The 16,011-nt window shown below is 47.6% G+C and overlaps 5 protein-coding genes across 5 annotated transcripts; 3 read left to right on the top strand and 2 right to left on the bottom strand.

The window, feature by feature from the left end:
• Window positions 1-1,748: 1,748 nt before the first annotated feature.
• AO090003000361 (fungal specific transcription factor domain-containing protein) lies at window positions 1,749-3,296 on the bottom strand (the record flags this gene model as incomplete). Its single annotated transcript, XM_023234857.1, has 3 exons — window positions 1,749-2,550; window positions 2,608-2,697; window positions 2,728-3,296. The coding sequence occupies 3 exons, from the start codon at window positions 3,294-3,296 to the stop codon at window positions 1,749-1,751; spliced, it is 1,461 nt and encodes a 486-aa protein (XP_023089934.1).
• A 1,368-nt stretch (window positions 3,297-4,664) lies between these two features.
• On the top strand, window positions 4,665-5,859 carry AO090003000360 (sideroflexin family transporter; the record flags this gene model as incomplete). Its single annotated transcript, XM_023234856.1, has 4 exons — window positions 4,665-4,768; window positions 4,849-5,059; window positions 5,127-5,655; window positions 5,711-5,859. The coding sequence occupies 4 exons, from the start codon at window positions 4,665-4,667 to the stop codon at window positions 5,857-5,859; spliced, it is 993 nt and encodes a 330-aa protein (XP_023089933.1).
• Window positions 5,860-7,814: 1,955 nt separating this feature from the next.
• On the top strand, window positions 7,815-8,983 carry AO090003000358 (uncharacterized protein; the record flags this gene model as incomplete). The annotated part of the gene is made up of 2 exons (XM_023234855.1): window positions 7,815-8,001; window positions 8,076-8,983. The coding sequence occupies 2 exons, from the start codon at window positions 7,815-7,817 to the stop codon at window positions 8,981-8,983; spliced, it is 1,095 nt and encodes a 364-aa protein (XP_023089932.1).
• A 1,478-nt stretch (window positions 8,984-10,461) lies between these two features.
• Window positions 10,462-12,967, bottom strand: AO090003000357 (putative C6 transcription factor; the record flags this gene model as incomplete). Its single annotated transcript, XM_023234854.1, has 7 exons — window positions 10,462-10,982; window positions 11,028-11,177; window positions 11,260-11,412; window positions 11,489-11,762; window positions 11,812-12,322; window positions 12,759-12,878; window positions 12,930-12,967. 7 exons carry the CDS (start codon window positions 12,965-12,967, stop codon window positions 10,462-10,464), a joined length of 1,767 nt encoding a protein of 588 aa, XP_023089931.1.
• Window positions 12,968-13,785: 818 nt separating this feature from the next.
• On the top strand, window positions 13,786-15,886 carry AO090003000356 (copper amine oxidase; the record flags this gene model as incomplete). Its single annotated transcript, XM_001819494.3, has 3 exons — window positions 13,786-14,094; window positions 14,146-15,637; window positions 15,687-15,886. The coding sequence occupies 3 exons, from the start codon at window positions 13,786-13,788 to the stop codon at window positions 15,884-15,886; spliced, it is 2,001 nt and encodes a 666-aa protein (XP_001819546.1).
• Between the last annotated feature and the right edge of the window lie 125 nt (window positions 15,887-16,011).

The following is a 16,011-nucleotide window of genomic DNA, read 5'->3' as shown; positions in this document are numbered from 1 at the left end:
TTCAGTTAAGTTTTGGGTAATTTACTACTTCTTGCGAAAAGTGGGACTTTTGATGGGGGGTCACTGACTTGGTATCTGCACCCGCCATTGGCCTTTCCTGTGCTGTCCGAACCACCGGTCACCGTTCACTAGCCACAACTTGCCATTTTTCCTCTGCTTTTTTTTACTTTTCAAATTCCTTTCATTGCTTTTTTTTTTTTTTTTTGGTCCTCCCCTTCTGAAATTCTTTGGTACACATTATGGCAATGTTAAACAGCTTTACCTCCGATAATGCAAGGAGCTAAAAAGGGGAAGGGCAGAAGGCCAGGAGCTCCTCTCTGACACACTGACCGTAAACAACAGCCGACAAGACATCTACTAAGTGCAATCACCTCGGAGGGGAAATGTCGATGTGGAGACAACAATCCACTTCTCGTACTCTCTGCCTTAATGCCTTAAGAGTAAAGAACATGGTTTGATCATTACGAGTAGATTTGTCGCCAGTCATGAAGGGACAGCTAATTACATCCGAGTTATTCTCTCTTTGCCTTTCGTCGTGTTCTGGCGTCCAAGGAGTGAACGTTGCAAAGAAAGGTCAATGCGTTCATGATGCAGATAACGTGCGAGGAAAGGATGGAGGGGAAAAGATGGAGATAGGCTGCTGGAGATGCAAGAGGAGGGGCAAATCAACCTGCAGCGATCGTCGAACAAAAAAAGAGGAGAGAATGAGCGGAGACTCTGTATTCTCATCGACATACTAGACAATCATGACATTGACCCTTTTTTTTAATCCAATCATTCAACCATCCGAATTTTGAGGGCACTAGTCAAAAAGGTGACCTTGAATCATTCCTTTTTAGGATGCATTCTAGTCAGGTGTACATATTACATAACATTAATTATGTACACACGGTGGTATGTACTAGTATGTACTATGTAGTACTCCTTTGCATGGATCCATACTTCACACTACTTATGTAGTAGGGTAGTATTGACTGAGAGAATTTTTATTTATTCATTTTCCCCCCTTGAAGATAGGAGAAAAATAAAGATATCATTGACTTTCTTTGTCCTTCACGTTTCAGTTGTACAGTTGTTTAGTTTTAAATCCTTCAACGGTGGAGACTAACCCAATTGGTCGTCAAAAGTCACTCGGAAGGCACATACTGATTCCGGTTACTCTTTGCTGATCGCTTGCAGGTCAGTCTTAGCATCCTGCTCCATTCAACGGCCGCACATAATGCGACCCTCCTCCACAGAATCCAATCATACACTAACTATACTTTCCTTCCATCTCCTGACTGCATTTTGTTCCTCCCAAACACTTTTAATATGAGAGTACTCCGCAAGTGCCACCAGTTCCAGGGTAACGATGGCCAGGCCCTTCCATGGCTAACAGGGGGGAGCTATACGCCACCTCCAGAGATTCGCTTTCCGTCGGGTACCATAACTTAGAACCCCGACCTATAATAAGAACAATAAAAACCTACTGTTGGCCCTCTTCGCTTGTGACGTAGCCCATTCGGCCGATCGACTTTGATCGACAAGAGATTGCAATTTATTTTCAATATAGCAGGGTACGTTGGATTTTTTGATATCTCACAGTCCTGTTCTGCATGTACGGTTTATTGACTTCTGATTCTAGGAATATATATACCCGAGAAAGAAAGAGAAAATTACAAGGTAAAGAAGCATGACTCGATACTTTGAATCCCATACCCGAAATATTCGCCACACTCGTAAAGTGTCCCAGGAAAACACAAGCACCTTTACTGGTACACGGTCTCATCAAGCGCTTCCTTGACATGCTTTGAAAGGTAATAATTCCGGCACAGTCCGGTCCAGTAGATTCCATCCAACCGTACCAGAGCCAGGTTCATCAACGAAGAACCCTCGCTCTGCCTTCGCAAGGCCTGTCGCCACATGTGCACTAATCGTCTGGCCCTAATGGCATGATCTTTGGATGGTGCTTGCACAAGTAAAAGTAACATGAAGCTGGAAACAGTCGCAAAGCCGATCCGAGACCCTGGGAACAGATAGCATGTTAGACAATGTCTGCTCATAGAACAATGAGGAGTCAGAAGACACATACATGAGAACCAATACCCGGCCAAGTCACTATATGCCATCCTCATCACCAATCGGAGCATCTTCGCTGCGCAGTTCTCGGCCGCTTTGAGAACAGCGCAACCCACACCGTTCTCGTTTGACAGGTCTATTGCCGGGCTTGGTTCGATTTCGTCAGGATCCATGATATGAAAGATGTAATCATCGAGGGCTGTGGTGAAGTTGGTTGAGGCTTCTGTCTCTTCGAATAAGGGTGGAGGAGTAGCTGATCGGACTATAGGTCGCAGAAGAGCGCGGAAGATGAACACTTCCAACAGCGTATAAGCAAAATGAAGACAGGTTAATTGTGGACCTGTCCCGTCGATGGATGCGAAAAGCCTATCATGCAGTCTGAGCGGTGCTGGTAAGTGGACGTACCATTCCCTCAGCCTTTGAAGAAGTGGACGAGCGGTTTTGAGAGATTCCGAGAAATTCGATGATAAGCGTTGTGCGGACCGCAGAGCGCTATCGAAATGCCCGTTAACAATGATACGATTTCGATATGGTAAAGATTTCACCTACTAAAGGTCGTGCTGCACCTCGTCTGCTATTCGAGACAGACGGGCAAAACATTGGAATTGCTGCGCTTGCAGTACATCTTGTGCCAGGGGGCTGCTTGGAGGCGGCAACAAGACGATCTACGCTTCATCAATGTGGAAGTCTTTGTCGTCGAGCTCTGTTACATCCCACTCATCATTTCTGATATAAGGGGGCCGACCCATCAGGAGGCTTCTCCATTTGTCCTCGGCATAAATCGCCCACCACAGTCTTCTCCGCAGTCTCCGCTCCCAGGCCGGAAGGCCCATTGGCCCACATTCCAGTTGAAGACCGAGCGATGTAGCGAGTCCGACGAGCAATCCCACAAAAGACCATACAGATGCGCTGTCTGCAACAGCACTTTGACTCTTTTCGGGTGCTTTGTGCAAATAAAGAAGTCCCGCTTGCAGGGATGCTAAGTGAGGGGTGTGTATTTCTTGTAGGAGAATCTCCCACACTATGCGCCAGAGCTGCTCAGTTGGCGGCGTTGAATAAGCGTTGAGAACTGATAGATACTCGTCAAACTTGGCAAAGGGTTGTGCTGAAGCGTATATGGCGGCCAGAAGATGGACCGGCATGTTGTTAAGAACATGTTGATCGGGTGTGATACGAGTAGAGGTAAGACCGAATAGTGACCTAGAGATGATAGGAAGAGTTGGGAAGATGAATTTCATAAACCTGTTATGTTAGTTGATGCTGCTGAATCATAAGTGGAGGCCACTAACAAGGCTACCAGCTTTTGGCCGCAGTCTAGGGGAACCAGGCTGTTCAATTCATCCCTTAGGCTCTGACTCCTGGGAATTGCTGTTTCTTTCTTTGTGGACCCATACAAGTCGTCCGTAGTTACTAGAAAGTGAACGGGGATCTTTTCGTCAAGCGGAACCCCTCCCGCATTTCGGAAATGTACCTGATGGAAAAGAAGAAAACCATGGTCGTCGAACTTGCAATGTCGCAGAAGCCATGGGTCTGATTCGCCTGATGCCCCAATAACTTGATACGAGAACCCTTTCAACTGATCCAACGTCTGAATCGCCTGAGCTGGAGGCCTCTCTGGAAAGTGATAAGTTGCTGGAGTCGTCGTAATGGGTTCGCTTGAGGGAACTTCTCCTGAATCAGGGTCAGCTGAAGGGCCTAAGGAGAGGATAGGCTCTGAGTGGCATCGGGCAAAGTCATCCGTGTTGACTGTGAGGTTTGCCTCCTCTACGGGCTGTACAGCCGTCACTTGTCGGGCCGAAGGAGGAGACGCTTGATTCGCATCGGGGAGTGCTTCCGATAGCTGATGAACAACTTGGAGGCCACCGAAAGTACACGAAGAACCAGAAGTTTGACATCTTTGACAACTATTTCCTTTCTCCGCTTGACATCTTAACTTCTTTCGACGACATGAGTCACAAGGCGGATGTCTCTTAGAACGATAGGGGCGAGTATAGCTCGGGATATGAGGGTTAGTTGCTGACTCCATATTTGGCTTTACACTGGCTTTACAATGTTCGGCGAAATAATGATCTGATTCGTTGAAGCCTTGGTTCGGACCAATGTTGTAAGAAGGCGCAAGCAAGTAGTCAGTTCAATGGGTCCTGAGCAATTTTCCAATCAGGCCCCCTAGTGTAGTCAATGCAGCGACTAAAGGGATCGCAGGAAATGTTCTGTATTTGGTTCTTGAGCAGTAGGGGCTGTGGCAGACATTGCAGGTTTTACTAGTGCGTCTGTTAAGGGCAACCCTGGTCAGGTGCGTGTCCCCTGCTACCCTCTCAAAACTATGGAAACCTTCTCAAAGGAGACCCGTGTTTTTATTCAAGACCAAACAACAAACCTTATCAGAGCAGACACGGAACTTTGAACTCTTCGTCTGAGAACAATTTTCTGCCTTTGGTGGATCGTATCGGTAGCCACATATATATCCATGTGTTGTCGGAGGGCGCAAGAGTGGCTCCCTAGGAGGCCCAAACGAAAAAAAAGGCTTCATGCAGTTTGTATATTAAAGAAAAATCTCATTTTCCTTCTGTTTATCAATTCATCCTTGCTTGTCAGACACAATCAGAATGTCTGCATCACTTCCAGGAAATCGGGATCTGCCCGCGTCGCAGTATGATCTTTCGACATACCTGGGACGTGTTCGTCAATGCGCAGACCTTTCAGACCCTAGGTAATTCAATATTCATACTTTAATAATGTGACATCAGTTAACTAACAATACGACGTCGCAAGAACGTTATTTACATCAAGCGCCAGACTGCAAAATGCCAAAGACCTCCTCACGAAGTACAGATCGGGCCAAATCCAGAGCATGAGCCCAGAATTGTGGCAGGCTAAGAAGATTGTCGATTCAACCTTGCATCCCGATACAGGAGAGCCAGTGCTTCTACCATTCCGCATGTCGTGTTATGTCTTCTCCAATCTGTTTGTTACCGCGGGCATGCTTATTCCGGGGATGAAGGTGAATCCAGACCATGCGTTGCCTCGTTCTGGTAATGCATAAAAAGCTAATACGATTTCTTTCATAGTGGAAAGGCACTTTAGCCTGGCAGATCGCCAACCAATCCTTGAATGTGGCCATTAACAGTGCGAACGCGAACAAATCAACCCCTCTTTCCACCACGGGAATGATCAAATCGTACTTCATGGCGGTGTCTGCTTCTTGCTCGGTCGCACTCGGACTGAATTCCATCGTTCCAAGATTAAAGTCGGTTTCACCAAGTACGAAAGTGATTCTAGGACGCCTCGTCCCTTTCGCAGCTGTTGCCAGTGCTGGTGCGCTCAACGTGTTCCTCATGCGCAGCGAGGAGATCAGACAAGGAATCGACGTCTATCCATTCAATTCAGCAACAAGTGAAGGAAACACTGGAGAGAAGGTGCCGGCGACAAGCCTGGGAAAGAGCCAGAAGGCTGCAACTATCGCGGTAGGTGAGACGGCCATTAGTCGCGTTGTCACTTCTACGCCGGTTATGGTCATCCCACCTCTCCTTCTTCTGCGCTTCCAGAAGACGGAGTTGCTGAAGAAGCGTCCATACCTTGCGATGCCTATCAATATAGGTTAGTTAGCCTTTAGGAGTATGGTCTGTGGTCTATATACTAAGTTCTCTTCTAGGGTTGGTTTTCTTGACGTCGGCTTTCGCTCTCCCGTTCGCATTGGGCGTATTCCCACAGAGGTTGGTAATGAGTTCCGATCGCTTGGAAGAAAGGTTTCATGGAAGAGGAGGTGAAAGCGAGCAGGTGGTATTCAACCGTGGCATTTGAAACCAATCTGAAACGTGTTCACAGTCTATGACTTACCCCAGAGTCTGGTTTATCTGTGACGACCAAATCCTGAAAATAAGTACATAGTAGACTGTATAGACAAAATTTGACATACAACCAACATTCATACCAAATAATCTTGCATAGCAAGCAATTATAGGCTAATAAAAGAAAGTAACTACGTACTAAGAGGCAGCAAATTCTACCGGATGATCGGATGTCGCACAGACTGTCCACGTATGCATGAATTTAATGACTTCTGCTGAAGGACCGATCAGGTGGCATTGGATTTAGCTGAGTATAACTTGTCTGCAATTCCTCTTTCCTGAATCTCTGCTATATCGTCCTTTACCCATCCTACGTATCTTAAGCTAAGATGTCCCAACAACCATCTGATACTTTAGTTGATAAAAACAACCATCAAGAAAAGAACAATATCCCTGAACAGCAGAAACTATTCTACCCATGTGTCTACACTACACAATATGCAAATGAGTCTCCAGCGTCTGGAACTCTAATCGATGAAAAGTTAAAGAGTTTCGACGCAGACTTTATTAGACTGGGTGACGAGCTCCGCCGGGAAAGGAAGGTGAAGGTTCTACAACGCTACATTCAATACTCGAGTGAGGATAAGAAGAGGTTGAAACTGTTGCAGCGTTTTACAATTGTCTCAAAGCTACGTGGCATGCCGCGCTTACCGAAAAAACGCACTGGTAGGTCTTTGGAGTGTCGAGACTCTGCAGGACTTTCTTCGGGGTTTCCTGAATCGCATGGCCTGTCTGTCATACATGAATAAATGTGTAACTTACACTGACGGTTGTTATGATATATAGATGTTGAAACGCTCGTTATGTCCAAAGACCCCCATAATGGGGATGCTTAAGCCGCAGTATGGTGACAATCAATTTGGCCCTAGATGGACAGACACCTAGGAAAGAGCTAGGCTCTCTAAAGTGTAACTACTAAGATGCACAAGAGACTTCATATTGCTAATCTTCCAGCTACAAGTTCTCGACCCTTGTATCTAACATACTGGTATTATATTTAAATTGACAGTATTACCTGGTAGGAATAAATCCGATCATGTCATATACAAGCCATATTAGGCTTAGTTCCAGGTTGAAGTAGACTTCGGCAGGAACCGTTGAAGGTTCTGCCGAAGTTTTAGTACGATTAAGTCTCCACGGACATCACTACCGTTTAGACTGCCACCACCGACATAGTCGAAGTCATTCTAGATCGAATTTGCAATGTCTCTTGTCCTTTGAGTCCTCCTAGTAAGGTGGCACGGGTTTCATTTCCCTTTACTACGCCGAAATTGCAAATAATAACCATGATCTATAATGCGTGGACCTGACAGATCGCCGGTCAGGGCTATCGGCTCAATTCAGCCAATAAAGGGTCGAGATGCCCGAGCTCTCCATAAGAAGTATCTTTACCTCACTCCACCCATATTGGTCTTCATCGGCCACTAAACTAGATGGAGTCTTTTCCTCTTTATGTCTCTCCTACACGGTTCCATTTACTAAGACCGGCTTCTTAGGTCGGTCTCTAAGATGGGGCTCCAATACCGAGTCTACTTGTCGGTCCCACAGAGGCGGCAACTTGACACGAAAGTCATTTATAAAGGTAGGTATGGAAGTGTCAATCGCTCCAATGTGTCCCCCGACAACTTTGCTCTCTCAGGTATCTGCTCCTGTTTGCTGTTCCCCTTGATCTGGATATGTCAAGCAAAGAAGATCGGAGCTCGGCTCCTTCAAGAACGTCCGAAAGCCCCGAGCTAGCAAATAATGAAAGCTATCCCGAGGGAGGGCCCAGGGCATGGCTGGTGGTCTTCGGAGCGTGGTGTGCTATGATCCCATCCATGGGCCTGTTGAATAGCCTGGGTATTCTACACGCCTGGACGAGCACGCACCAGCTTCAGGGCTACTCCGAATCAAGCATTGGTTGGATATATGGCGCTTATGGGTTCTTCCTTTACTTTGCTGGAGCACAAGCCGGTGGGTGAGGTTCTGTCAGGTATAGGAACAGTTACTGAACTATGTGCAGGACCAATATTCGATGCATATGGACCAGCCTATGTCGTTATTCCTGGGTCAATTGGAATTGTAGCTGCACTGATATGCTTCAGCTTTAGTGAAGGTATATATGTCACTCCTTGCTAGCACTTATACTCTATGGACCTCATTATACATCACAAGGCTAACGAAAAGTAGAGTACTACCAGATCTTCCTATCCTTCAGCGTCCTCGGCGGGCTCTCAGCCTGCACACTGTTCACACCGGCAGTCTCATGCGTCGGACACTGGTTCAACATCCGCCGCGGCTACGCAACAGGCATCGCCTGCACAGCCGGCGGACTAGGTGGCGTGATATTCCCCATAATAATACTATTCGCAGCCCCTAAGATCGGATTTCCATGGGCCATCCGCATAATCGCACTCTTATGCGCCATCCTCTGCACACTAGCCTGTCTTCTCATGAAAACACGACTCCCACGCAACGAAACAGCAGGAGCCTCCATTGACTTCAAAGCCCTTAGGGATATCAAATACGCCACCACAACAGCAGCCATCTTCCTAGTCGAATTCGCCGTCTTCATCCCTATCACCTACATCGCCTCATACGCAGTCCACGTCGGAATAAACAACACCCTCTCCTACCCACTAATCGTCTTCCTCAACCTCGGCGCCATCCCAGGCCGCTTCCTCCCCGGCCTCATCGCAGACCATCTAGGCCGTTTCAACGTAATGGTCCTCACATCGTTCATATGCGGAGTATTAACCCTAGGTCTTTGGCTGAAGGCAGGGGTCAACATAGCCGCTATTATATGCTACGCTGTGCTCTCTGGTTTCTGGAGCGGAGCAGCTATCAGTCTAACGCCTGTGTGTATCTCACAGGTCTGCGCGACAGAAGACTACGGAAAGAGAAATGGGACGACGTTCACCATTGTTAGTGTTGGTACTCTAACTGGGATCCCTATTGCGGGTGCTATTCAACAGAATAATGGAGGGGATTATTGGGGCCTTATTGTGTTTGGAGGTGTGCTTTATTTGGCGGCTACTGTTGCTTTTGCTGTTGCGAGGGGGGTTTGTGCGGGGTGGGCTTTGAGGATTAGGTTTTAGGGATGTAACAATAGAAGAGAATGTTGTGAGGTGGTTAGATCTACTATAACGATAGAGGAAGAATTACTTCTTGTGTGTATCGCGGAATGCGTCGAGTGCTGTCATAGTACCTGTATACTCCGGTTTGCCCAACCTACTTAGGTCCAGATATATAAGATGCTGGTGATAATGTGTATAAGGCACGACTTTAGTGCTATATGGTCTCTTTTAGTGGAGTGGGATGGAGATAATATATGGTTGGATACCAAGTGAAGTTATAAGAAAACCTCTACCATAAAATCTAAAACTGGTCCCAATATCAAAACCAAGACTTTTACATCGATTGCTACGAAGCCTCCAAGGTAACCACAAAAAAGGGACCATAGTCAAACACTAACCCCGACACCGGAAATAGAAAATAAAAACAAAAAAGGAGAGAGAGAAGAGAGAGAGAGAAGGATTCATCTACTATCCCATCTGACGTCAGTCCCCCATACTAGTTATAAAAATATCACATTCTGTCAGTAGTAGCCTGATTGCCTGGTGGATTCGGACTTCGGCGAACACCCAGATCTAATGAAATGGACCGCGTGGACCAATAAGATCCAGGGTTCCCCGAAACGTTGGAGTTTCTCCACTCAGGCTGTGTTGTGCAACTGATATGCGGTGTGATGATCAATACTACAGTAAGGTATGTATGCGTCTGTTTTGTTTTTCTTAAGTAATGATGGTGTTGGAGAGGTAGATGTGTAGATCTTGTGGGATCTATGAGGTGTACGTACAAATATACGTATCTGTCGTGTCGAGCTGGAGATGATGTTTTGTGAACATACATATATACTCCCAGGGCTTATATCTTCTTTCCCTAGTTTACCTTCCACAATCAGACCCTACGAATTTCCCTACCGGGTGAAAATATATCATAATGAATGAGAAATCAAGTTCCAAGAATCTAAAGACAAAGATCCAATCCTTCCTCCATAGATCAGACCGCACAAGTGCAACCGGAGTGTCTGATACCGATTCGGAGATCACATTGATAGCCAAGTACGGATCGTGTGCTGTGCTTTGAGAAACGTCAAGGCATCTACAATTGACTTATTTTAGGGATCGAATGGATACTGGTAAAGGGTCTGGTGGTGGACAGGCTTTGTATAATGGTATGTTGTTTTGTTATTGGTTTTGGGAGGAGAGCTGACTGAGGCTGGGTATAGGAGATCAGTGCTTTGGGACTTGTTGTCGGGGGAGTGGGTATCCGAGATGAGGGGATATGGTATTGATATAGGTTATGGGTATGATATTCTTATTGGGGTTCTTTGATTACTTTGGTTTAGTTTTCTTCAGGTATATGTGGTATTGAGAAGGTATTTCTTTGAATGGGTGAGAGAATTGGGTCGTGCGTTCTATTATCTTCATGACTTCATAGAATGTATGTCTCTCATATAATAGTTACAAGGAAAGAGACCAAGATACACAAGAACCCAACTCCCTCAGTCACTCTACCCATCACTCCACAACCACAAATCAGTCTGCAATCCCTCCCTCTCAGCATCCAAAACTAAGTTATTCGCATTCAACTGGTCCGTAACAGAGAGCATCTGATCCAACGACAGCCCACAATCTCTCCAATCGAAGTGCATCTCATCATCCTGAACAACATCCGCAGCCTCTGGCACCGACAGAGCCGGGCTGATACCCGCGTTCAAAACAGCCACGGAATCATTCACCTGCTCTGACGTTCGTTCCTCGCCTGCCTGCTTTGCACTACTCCCAGGTGTTAGGGGTTGCAGGTGAGGCTGGAGCAATGGCTGCACTAATTCCTCTAGTTGCACGATCTCGGATTTCCGGAGCTGTGCTACGCGGTTTCCCCGGGCGATCATGTCGTCTAGTAGACTGAAACCCATGTCTCGGTAGCTGGGGTCGGGGATGATGTCCGGGAGGATGGCTGATATAAGGGATAGGATGAAGAAGGATGAGAAGAGGTTTTCTAGGTCGAAGGGGAGGAAGGTTTCTGGTGGTCCTATTAGTTGTCATTTGTAGGTTAGTGTTGGCGGAGAAGACGAACCAAGGAGGTTTTGATCACGTAGCGCGGTTAGGATTCTTAATGATTTTAATGCGGAGTCGGTAGATGCGTGCAGAAGGGTCTGTACTGGTGATGATAAAGTTCGGAACACCTCGCCTTGCTCGAAGCAGCTGAGTCGTTCCCAGAGCAGGGCTAAGACGAGTGGTCGGGTAGTGACGATGATGCACTATCCTTGTTAGGAGAGCCGTCTGTGGAATTTCCATGAAGCACATACTTGGTGGCAGGATAACGTCAGCCGCGTAGTGACGCCAGATAGCGATTCTACGGAATTTGAAAATTGATGCGCGAAGACATCCTCCAACTCGCGTGAAAGGTCCGTCATTTCCTGCAAGACTGACCGAACCTTTCGGAGGAAGATGCCCCCTAGCTTTCCGTCTGGGCTATATACAGCTGAAATGTGCCTAGTCAGATCAGAATACAATTGAAAGTGTGGTCCTACTTACTGTCCAGTACGCGAGTGATAACCTGTGTTATCCGCACATGCAGGCTCAATGCGGCCTCCTTTTGGTGACACGATTTCGGATCGTATAGGGGAGTAGTTATCTCATGATCCTTGACTGCGTTGGGTGAGCCGATCAACGATGAAAACTTCCGGTCCAGTATATACACTGTCCACCATATATTCTGACACCGATCCACTAGCTTTTGGCCCAGTTGTTCAACTGGCGGAGCGCGGTGATGACCTTCTACCAATGCCATGCGCATGGCGTGCCCGATCTACACTGCTTAGCTGCTTGGATATCCAGAAGAAAAAGCGTCAACTTACATAGCAATATGCGGTATCTCTCATGTCGATCGAGTGGAAATAAAGTCCGATGAGAGTGAGAACCTCGATAGCTAGAACAGGATCTTGCCATAAGCCTGTAATGTCAGGGAGGAAAGACATAGCCCGTAAGAAATATTTTGTCCAGCTGGCAGCATTGGAAACCTTTCGTACCGGTGCTAAGAGAGCCTCTCCAAACGCCAATACGATCAAGAACTGGACGTACCAGAGACGGCTCTCTTGTACCTTCACTTCGGCGTTATCGTAGAACTCGTACAGATGGCGAAGAAACTCGTCTTCGTCAAACAACAAGTATAAATGACTAAAATGGAACTGAACCGTGTTCAGTATGTATATTGCATGTTCCAGGGATGGCAGTCCACTGATGTCAGGAAGCTCCTCGGAGCTGGCTTGTCGCCACTGGAGTTGGTAAGCATCGCCATCCACAGCGAGGGGTAGCGGTGTTGAGTTGTGTGGACTCAGACGCGCTTGAATGGTGTTAAGGATCCGACGACTGAAGGACCAGGTAGATGTAGGTCCGAGGAACACTAGACTGGTCAGCTTCTGTGGCGGGTCGTGACAGCAAGTGACATACACCACGTTCTCTGCCGACGGCCAGTATGCTTGACATAGCCAGGCGATGCCAAGGCCAAAGGGTTGGAGGCGAATCGTTCATCATATCGGTTGCCTCCTGATTGTTCTGGAGTAGGTTCCTGGGGTGTTTCTGATGTTCGTACTGGTGTCAGTTAGCATATATCCGGTGGCCTGGTTGCACCCATGTTACCATAAGTGCTTCCACCCACACTACTGCTCTCCAAAGTACGAGTCCGTTTCCTTGGAGGTGGGGTGCACTCGATCTCCTCCACCCTTCGTTTTAGGGATAGGAATAGCCTGAAACATTGTCAATGTAGTGCAACGACAATGAACTCTGAGTCATGAGATGGACGTACTCCTCTGAGACAACAATTTTCCGATCATCCTCAAACACACAATCCTGACGCCGCTGTCGACATTTATCACAAGGATGTGTGCCGGAGCATTTTACTTTGCGAGATCGGCATCGCTTGCACCTGTGGCAAGTCAGATTCGATTACTGATAAGCACTCGGTTTGGAGACTTACGCGTTGGAGGTCCGCTTTGGACGCTCAGAACGATCCATATTGATCATCAATGACTCTTGGCGCCGGACTATGTTATTGTAGCCAGGAAAAAGACACTGATATCTCTTTTGCAGTCGGTCCATTCATTGTTGATCGTATCCACGTGGTGAGTCAGCAACCCCGCAGTTTGATAGTCAACCCCGAATTAGGGCATTTGCCGAGCGAATAAAGCGATAAGATTAGATAGCCATTTATACAAAATAGGCTTTCTATACTCTTAGTGAATGGACATATTGCTAGTACAATAGAGACTAATTGACGCTGGAGTTACAGTTCTACATAGTACAGACTCAGGCAAATGTGTTGTTCACAAAGGGACAGTCATAGTGAATGGTTCTAATACCCTATAGTGGATATAGGACTTTTCTCTTGTGACTTTGTACTATACAACTGTGGAAAGAACCTTGACCCTTCCAAAGCAAGGAACACAACGTCGCCGAGCTCAACCGGCCAATTTAACCTATCAGTACTTACGGAGTAATGGCGGGTATCTCTGCCGAAGGAGTGAATCATTGGCCAAGAGACTGTGGAGTTGTCCAAGCGCTGCGAACGGTTACATACCGGCTAAACCTCTTTAGGCAAGAGATACGCTGAGTCGGGTATGAACCAATCAGCCACCGGTTAACACAGATGTCAATTCCCAAAGGGGCTTAAAGCCAAATTACCGCCGTTTATCCATCCCTTTTGTAGATTATCAGGATTCAGGACCCACGAGGGGATATCTGGGGTGCCGCTATATAAACCGGACCTGGCCCGGGCTCTGACTTCACATCAATTGTCATTCTTTCATTCTTATTTTTCTATCAGTGAAAGAACAATGGCGTCACTCCCTCATCCGTTTGACCCCATTACCCCCGGGGAGATCCAGTTGGCCACGAAGATCGTTCAGGCCGCTTTTCCCGGGGTCTCTCTTCGTTACAAGAAGATTGATATTCAGGAGCCAATCAAGAAGGAAGTGGTGCCTTTCATCGAAGCGGAGAGACTAGGCAAGCCATTGCCTCGCCGGCCAACCCGGTTGCTGCAGGTTCTCTTCCATCGATTGGACAATGGCGCATTCTACAAGGCATTGCTGGATGCAGGGAAACAGTCCGTCATCTCGGCCAAGGAATTGCCTAAAGATATTCAGGTATTTTATACACACTATGGTGATGTTGCACTGTGAAGCTAACATGTCCAGGCCAATGTCGATGTCGATGAGATGATTGAAATGGAGCAGCTGTGCCTGAACCATCCTGCTGTCCAGGCCGAAGTGGCCAAGCTGCAATTACCCGAGGGGGTTACTGTTTGCAACGACCCCTGGATTTATGGAACAGATGATCCGAAGGAGACTCGTCGTCTGTTCCAATGCTACATGTATATCGTCGCCACCGACCATCCTCAAAACAACCAGTACTCCACACCCTGCAAATTCTCCCCGGTATTTGACGGACTCACCAAACAGCTTGTACGCATGGACTATCTTCCTAGTGGGAGCGATGTTCAAACCACGGAAACCCAGCCGTGGAAGCCCGTTGAAACCATCCAATACGCACATGACCTCCTCCAGGAGCCCTTGCGTACCGACCTTAAGCCGTACATTGTTCAGCAGCCTCATGGGGCATCCTTCGACGTTGAAGGCAATGTGGTCTCTTGGCAGAAATGGAGGTTCCGCGTGGGTTTCAACAGCCGTGAGGGCCTGGTGATCTACAACCTCACCTACGATGGACGTAATGTGTTTTACCGTCTCTCCGTATCGGAGATGACCGTTCCCTACGGTGACCCTCGGGCACCCTACCACCGCAAGCAGGCATTTGATGTTGGAGATGTTGGATTCGGTATTACCGCCAACCAACTGTCCTTGGGATGTGACTGTCTCGGCCACATCAAGTACTTCGACGGCTACCGCTCCGACTCCAAGGGCAACCCAATCCATCTACCCAACGTCATCTGTCTCCATGAGCAAGACAACGGGCTTCAGCATAAACACACCAACTACCGTTCAGGGGCCGCAACAGTTGTCCGTAACCGCCAGCTAGTTATACAGATGATCTGCACGGTGGCCAATTATGAATACATTTTCGCCTTCATCTTCGACCAAGCAGCCAACATCGAACTAGAAGTGCGAGCCACCGGCATTCTCTCCACCGTCCCTTTTGACAATGAGGAGTTCGGCAAGACCGTTCCGTGGGGTACGAACGTGGGCCCCGGCGTGATGGCACCTTACCACCAGCACATGTTTTCATTCCGGATGGATCCCGCCCTGGACGGGTTTCAAAACACGGTTTACTATGAGGACAGCGTGCCTATGCCCGAAGACGAAAACAACCCGTGGAACGTGGGATACACGACAGAGCAAACCGTCGTACGGACCAGTGGAACGGCCAACACCAGTGTCGACCGCCACCGTGTATTTAAAATCCGCAACGACTCCCAAATCAACCCCATCACCTACAAGCCGATTGCATATAAACTGCAAGCCGTACCCAGCCAGATGCTCCTCGCCAGCCCGAAGTCCTTCGGCGCTAAGCGTGCCGCCTTTGCCACCAAACCCATCTGGGTAACCAAGTACCAGGACGATGAGCTATTCGCAGCGGGCGAATTTACCAACCAAAGCAAGGAAAGCCAAGGTGTCGAGAAATGGGTGCAACGGAATGACCCGGTAGAAAACGAAGACATTGTCCTCTGGCACAGTAAGTCTACGCCTCACCCCTGGTAGAGATGGAAAACTAACGTGAGTAGCATTCGGCCTGACCCACAACCCCCGCATCGAAGACTTCCCCGTCATGCCGATGGAGCGCATTAGTGTTATGTTGAAGCCCGACGGGTTCTTCACGAAGAACCCGGCGCTGGACGTTCCACAATCCTCGCAGTCGTTTAATAGGTCGACGCAGCACCCGGAACCGGCGGCCTGCTGTGGTCCGGCGAAGGGCAAGCTGTAGACTGTAGACATTATTGTGTATTTGATACCAAGATACAAAATATATCAAATGAATTGATGACTTATGACAATCACCTTGAAATACCAAGTATCCCCAGAGGTAGTGAAAATCAGGTAAATCAGTTA

The sequence above is a fragment of the Aspergillus oryzae genome, chromosome 2 (assembly GCF_000184455.2).
Source record: "Aspergillus oryzae RIB40 DNA, chromosome 2".
NCBI lineage: Eukaryota > Fungi > Ascomycota > Eurotiomycetes > Eurotiales > Aspergillaceae > Aspergillus > Aspergillus oryzae.
This window is presented reverse-complemented; position numbering and strand designations above follow the sequence as displayed.